General features: G+C 30.5%; 1 protein-coding gene across 4 annotated transcripts in view; it reads left to right on the forward strand.

Annotated features, from left to right (window-relative positions):
- LOC119078660 (forkhead box protein P1) overlaps positions 1 to 5244 on the forward strand; it is a 103959-nt gene extending 98715 nt beyond the window's left edge. For all 4 annotated transcript variants that reach the window (XM_037186310.1, XM_037186328.1, XM_037186319.1 and 1 more), the window contains 4 exons: positions 38 to 246; positions 3341 to 3407; positions 3488 to 3624; positions 3872 to 5244. In XM_037186310.1, the coding sequence (XP_037042205.1) occupies positions 38 to 246; positions 3341 to 3407; positions 3488 to 3624; positions 3872 to 4082 (624 nt within the window). In that variant the 3' untranslated portion in view covers positions 4083 to 5244. The remainder of the gene's footprint in view (positions 1 to 37; positions 247 to 3340; positions 3408 to 3487; positions 3625 to 3871) is intronic.
- Positions 5245 to 6000: the final 756 nt, after the last annotated feature.

Consider the following 6000-nt stretch of genomic DNA (forward strand, 5'->3'; position numbering starts at 1 on the left):
CAAATTTTGTCACACTGTCCAATCCGATTTATTGTAGAATGCAATACGTACGAATTTATCACTGCACAAATGTTTTGTGAGATATGAGGACGACTTTGGATCCTTTTGGATGGTTGATGATAATGAATTTGTGAAGCGAAGACATTTGTCACGTGGTCGACCTAGAAAATATGATCCATCACCATCACCAACCGCTCCGAATCAACAACAAAACAACAACTATTTTGCTAGCAATTTACCATCACAGTAAGCAAATTTTTATTTTGTGTATCCCAACTTCTGTTGCGTTGCAATGTTAGGGATGAATAAAAACGTATTTAAGTACTACAGAGATGAAGATCTTACGAAAGTATTTTATCCGTCGATTTAACAATTTTAATTTTGATGGAAAAGCAAGAAAGAAATTTAAAAATATTTTTTCTTTGGCGTTTGTAGCATTATATCCCTTATCATTTTGTACATTTTTGATTGAAATAATGCCTCTACATATTTGTGGCTTTTTTAATTTTCTAATCAGCTATTCAATAGGAAAGATACTTACATTTTTATATTTTTATGGAATTAATTAATTAATTGATTGGAATACTATCGCCTTTTAAACAATATTTTGAGCATTCCAGAATAATTCCAGTCTCTTAATTATTTTGCTCAGATCAATACTGATCATTAATCATCAATTGAATGTATAGAGTTTCTTTATTCTTTAGTTAAGTATCCAACTACAATAACTTTGAATTAATTATTTGCTTCAGTTATGTACCTCATCTAACTCCTTTTCCAATTCATCAGAATAAATATTTTGCTTTATACATAACCTTACCAAACAAGCATTAAACAAGTATTTTCGTCACACCGTATCACATGTTGTATTATCTGCTAGGGGAAAGAATGTCTTCTAATAGATGCTCAAAATCATAACATAAAAACGGAAAAAAGTTGAAAATATGAACAGATCTTCCGCATTTTGGATTATACGCAAGTTATAATTTCTAACTAGAACTTCCGGAACCGAGTATCTTTGTTTGCATAGTTTGTATTATATTCTTATAATTTATGTAAATACAAAAGCAGACGTTACAGTTTCTCACTATAACGTAATTTTGCAATCTCTTCCGCAGTCAACATTGAGTGAATCGCTTTTCCTTTTCCTACGACCGACTACATATTCCCTTCTAAATATATTTTGCGTAAGATCCCAGAGGAATTCCATATAAGTTATCAGGAAAAGAGAGTTTTTTTTAATCAGACTGTTAAAATTAATGAAGTAATAGATTGTGTATCAACTTAGAAAAATTTGAATAGAGACACGACATCTGTAAAACGCTAAAAAACGCGAAATAAAAAGTGTCTAACCGACAAACTGTTCCCATAGTAATACCTTAAATAAAATGGTTTTAGAACTGAAATTGTATCGAATAGAAGATAGGTTTTAATTAGTCAGTTTCACTTAATGCTTTCACTTAATAAAGTCTGGAGTCAATTACCAAAATCTAAAAAATTCTAACTATTGTTAAAATCTTCCCAAAAATAACAATTAACAAAAAATTGCTTATACCAGACAAGGCTTGTTATTGGGCAGAATCGCCTGTTTTATCGCGTACGACGACATAAATGAACAATAAGCTGACATCGTCGTATATAACCAAATATTTTTTAATAAACGAAGTAAAAGATTACTTTACAATAGATCGACCAAATCATGTAGTAGATTCGATTACTATATCCTAATGATAAGGTTGCCGTTTGTGCCGATAAGGTTATAAAAGCTAATCAGCTTCATTAATTAAAGAAATTTTGTATAAGCATTTATGAGAATCGTAAAGTTAAATGAAATGTGAATTTCATTCTTATAAAATTTTTAGGTGAAAAATAGTTGTATTTGTGCAAATGATAACAAGTGAAAAGCTGCCTTTCGAGTGTGAGTTGTAGGCAGGGCCTGTTTTGAAATGTTTTCCAAAACGATCCAAAAATATCTCTAATTGTCTAGAATTTCTATTTTTTTTATATTAATTTGAAGAAATGGATCATTTTCATCGATTTTTGTATTATTTTTTTTCGATGCAGAATATAACTCTGAGTAAAAAATAGTTCTACAAGATGTCTTGGAAATGCATCGTTTTATAGAGTGGATAAATTTTATATGACTTTTTTGACTATTTTATGGATTACCATTTTTAATCGTTAGATATGTTTATTCTGAGTAAAATATCGTTCTACAGCACCGCATAAAAATGTCATTTATAAAAGAACGAATTATTTTTTTACCAGAATTATATTCTACAGAAAAAGCTTTTCAAAAACCCTAAAGTTTCTACAAAATTATAAAAATTTTGCAAATTTCTAGAAAATTCTAAAATTTTCAAAATTTTTTATAAAAAGGGCCTACAAGTAGTAGGTCGAGTTGAAGCATAGCACTGCTTCTAGCATTAACACTGAATTAACAAGTATCAAATTTTAAGGCTTTAGTGATAAGAGCTACCGCTTTTGATTGTTTGTGTTGGATAGCTCATAAAATTAAAACAGGTCATCAATATTTACAAAACAATTATAGAGCAGTGCTATGGTGGAAGGCATGTTCAACAGTACAACATGACAAATGCATTTTTCACTGCTATCATTAATCTGAATACAACATTTTTTTTGTAATTTGACCTAAATCTGCCGTGTATTGGTTTTTTTACGCATACGATATGTTGCTAATCTCATATGATGTGCCTAACACAAGAACGATACGTTTATCAAAAATAGCTTTTTCATTAGAAAAGCATTGAAAGTTTGGCATTTTCGCACTTTTCGTCCGACTGAGTTGAATTGAAGCTCATGAATGGTGATTTGCTTGTGCTTCGTGTACTCATTCACGCTTTTAGATGTTGCTAACATTTTTTCTTAAAAAGTCCTTCGAAGTAAGCATGCTCGTTGCATTTTTATCAATATTTTCTTGCATCCAAAATCATTTTCTTTCAATTTTATTCTGCATGTTCTTTCGAAATAAATTTTCAATTTCAATTTAACATTTTTATTAATCTCTTTTTTACAATAATTTTTTTTACAAATCTTCGCTTTATGAATGCAATTTTAGCAATAAAATAATTGACACATTAAACGCTTGCTAGTGTTCAATTATTCAAATCTTTTCAATATTTTCGTACTTTTTTCATATTAACAACTTTTCAAATTTAATATTTTTCAAATTAATATTTCCAATTTTTCAAAATTTCTTTCTTCAATCTTTAAACGCAAACCTTTTCAAATTTTATAATTTTCAATATTTTCTCAATGTCCAAAAATTCGTTTGTTTTTACGAATAAAATGTTTAATTAAATTCCAACAATTTCAATAGGGGTATGCAGAACTCGATGCACAGTCCCAACATGTATGGAAATGAATCGATGCACGCAAATTTACAGGTTTGTTTTTTAATTGCAATCAAAAATTGCTTGTTTTATGTAAAATTTGTCAAAATTCAATTTACGCTAAAAACATTTAGAACTTTTGGGCATGCCCACCGAGTCTGCTAGATGATGGATTTATGGCTAATCACCATTTCTTGAGACAAGAGAAACTTGGTTGTCAATCTGCTAGCCCGGCGAGTTCTCCATCACATACGAGTCGTTTCGATTTTTTGTAAGTATGACGAAAATGTATTGGATTGAAATTTATAAAATTGAGTGAGGGGAGATTATTTAAAAAATCTTAAACGGGAATCAGTCTACCACAACCCAACCACTGATACAGACTTTTCCAACAAAGTCCGACATCCTCTTTTGAGTCAATGAGTCTCCATTCCCAACTTCTTCAATGATTTTGAAAAGAAAAACAAAATCTTCGGATGTTTGTAGAAGTAAATTCCTTAAACTTTTTCCCGTCTCAGATCTCTAAACGGATCAAATCCGGTCAAAATTGAAAATGATCCGAATGAGAACAGCCACCATAATGTGACGAATTTGATTAAACGTGAACAAACAACGGAACATCTAGAATGTGATCGAGACTATGAACAGACGAGTGGTATCACCGGCGACGTACGTGCCGAAGATTTGTCTATGCCGGAACATGTATCTTCGCACATAATGGATTCTTAGTGAATCAGAGATGATGTTGCGAAGAGGAAAGAAAAACTTAGCATAAGTTCAATCTCAATTTAAGAATTTACGGAATTCTCTATGCGAAGAGAAGCGAGGTAGATGTTTTTTTTTCTAATTTAATTATAATAATGAAATTATAAAAATTGTAAAAGTAATACTGGAAACGTGGAGAATTTTCAAGTGATATTAAGTAAAAAATGGAAAATAATTAAAAGAAATCCCTGTAATTAAATGAAAAAAAAATAAAATTTGTAAAATCTTTATTTATTTTTAAAATCAATGTAAATAAATTAGAAAATTAATTAAAAGAAAAAAAGTTAATGAATCGATTTAAATAGAATTATCACTGTGAATAGCAACCCAAAATAAACTGTAACTTCGTGTAGATGCTAAATTAATAAAAACATTTTGTTGGAAATATTTCTCGTAGGAAATATCCAAAAAAAAAAATGTAACACGAAATCGCCATAATGGAATACGTTCGAGTAACTCTGGTTATGCCCAACGGACTCAATTCGCTCTCGATAAATTATTAATTTTCTCTTAATTAAATTAGCTCTTAATTTAACCAATCAAGTAGTTTCTCTTTACAAACTAAAATATTTGTCCAGCCGGTGCTTAGTCTATTTTAAATTTGTGTTTCCTTCAGAATAATGTCTGTATAACTTAACATTTTGGTGCTTTTCTATTTAAAATACTAACATTCTACATTATGTTAAGAAAAGACATACAGACAGAAGAGTGTACAATTTCGCTATTAGTAGGAAACTGTTTTTATTTAATCTTCTCTATTCCATAGAAATAGAAAATGACTCTCCAATCCCAACGATCATAAACACCCACACACATACACATAGAGTTTTCATGTAATAATGTTACATAACAATCATGTTGATGGCATTATATTCTTGTGAATGTTCCCTTTAGGAAGTTATCCTCTCTGATAACAATGTTAGACAGTCAATTTGTAATCAGTTATCAAGCTTTTGATTGAATTTGCCTTCTCGATTTTTATTTTTTTTTTTTTCAAATGAATTTGCTATGTCCCAGTAATTATCGGATCCGAGAAATTACCTGTCACATACATCCACATACACATCCACATACATCATCTGTTATCGATAACGACGACAAAAATAATGACAAGCTTTGGGTATTATGGTTCTTTATATAGTAAAATGCATGTTAAAAAATTGAAGTAAAAGATTTGTAATCAACCGATTAAAAATATTTTAATCGATTGAAGTAATAGACCCGATTATAATACTGGTTATATGCTTGCCGTCTGTAAGAGGTTAAAGGCGCAAGATTTGTCAATACCAAATTCTTTCGACGGATATCCTTCAACTTACAGAGAATATCTAGGCAGTGACTATTTTTAGGAAACCATTTTCCCATATTTTCCTACATTTCCCCCACATTTTACTGTGTTTTTTGCTTCATTTTCCCAAAAATAATACTTGCGAAAATTACAGTCAGCTGATCCACACAATCAATCAAAACAATTTATACGTCTCTATACAGTTTTACCACTGCCAAACGTGCGTGTAGCAGCTTCAACCGTATAAAGAAGTACAAACAGTTTTGATGGTGTGTGTGGATCAGCTGAAAAACCGCTGCAGTAAATTTATGCTGAAATTTAATTGCCTCTAACTATAAGGGAAAAATGAAAAAATCTAGGAAAATTGTTTTCCTAAATATAGGTCTCTAAGTCACACACTCAAACGTGAACACTGAATATCAAAGTACGTATCGGGCTAATAGGTGTCAAAAAACTAATAAATTCGGGAAGGCAACAAAAAAAATCGAGAAGAGCATCTGATATAGCCCGATTGAATACCCAATAGGGCTAGTCAGGGTCTGTCATAAACCTTAGAATGTCTTGATTTTCTTACTTTTTCGGTTGTAAAATGAA

The sequence above is a fragment of the Bradysia coprophila genome, chromosome III (assembly GCF_014529535.1).
Source record: "Bradysia coprophila strain Holo2 chromosome III, BU_Bcop_v1, whole genome shotgun sequence".
Classification (NCBI taxonomy): Eukaryota; Metazoa; Arthropoda; class Insecta; order Diptera; family Sciaridae; genus Bradysia; species Bradysia coprophila.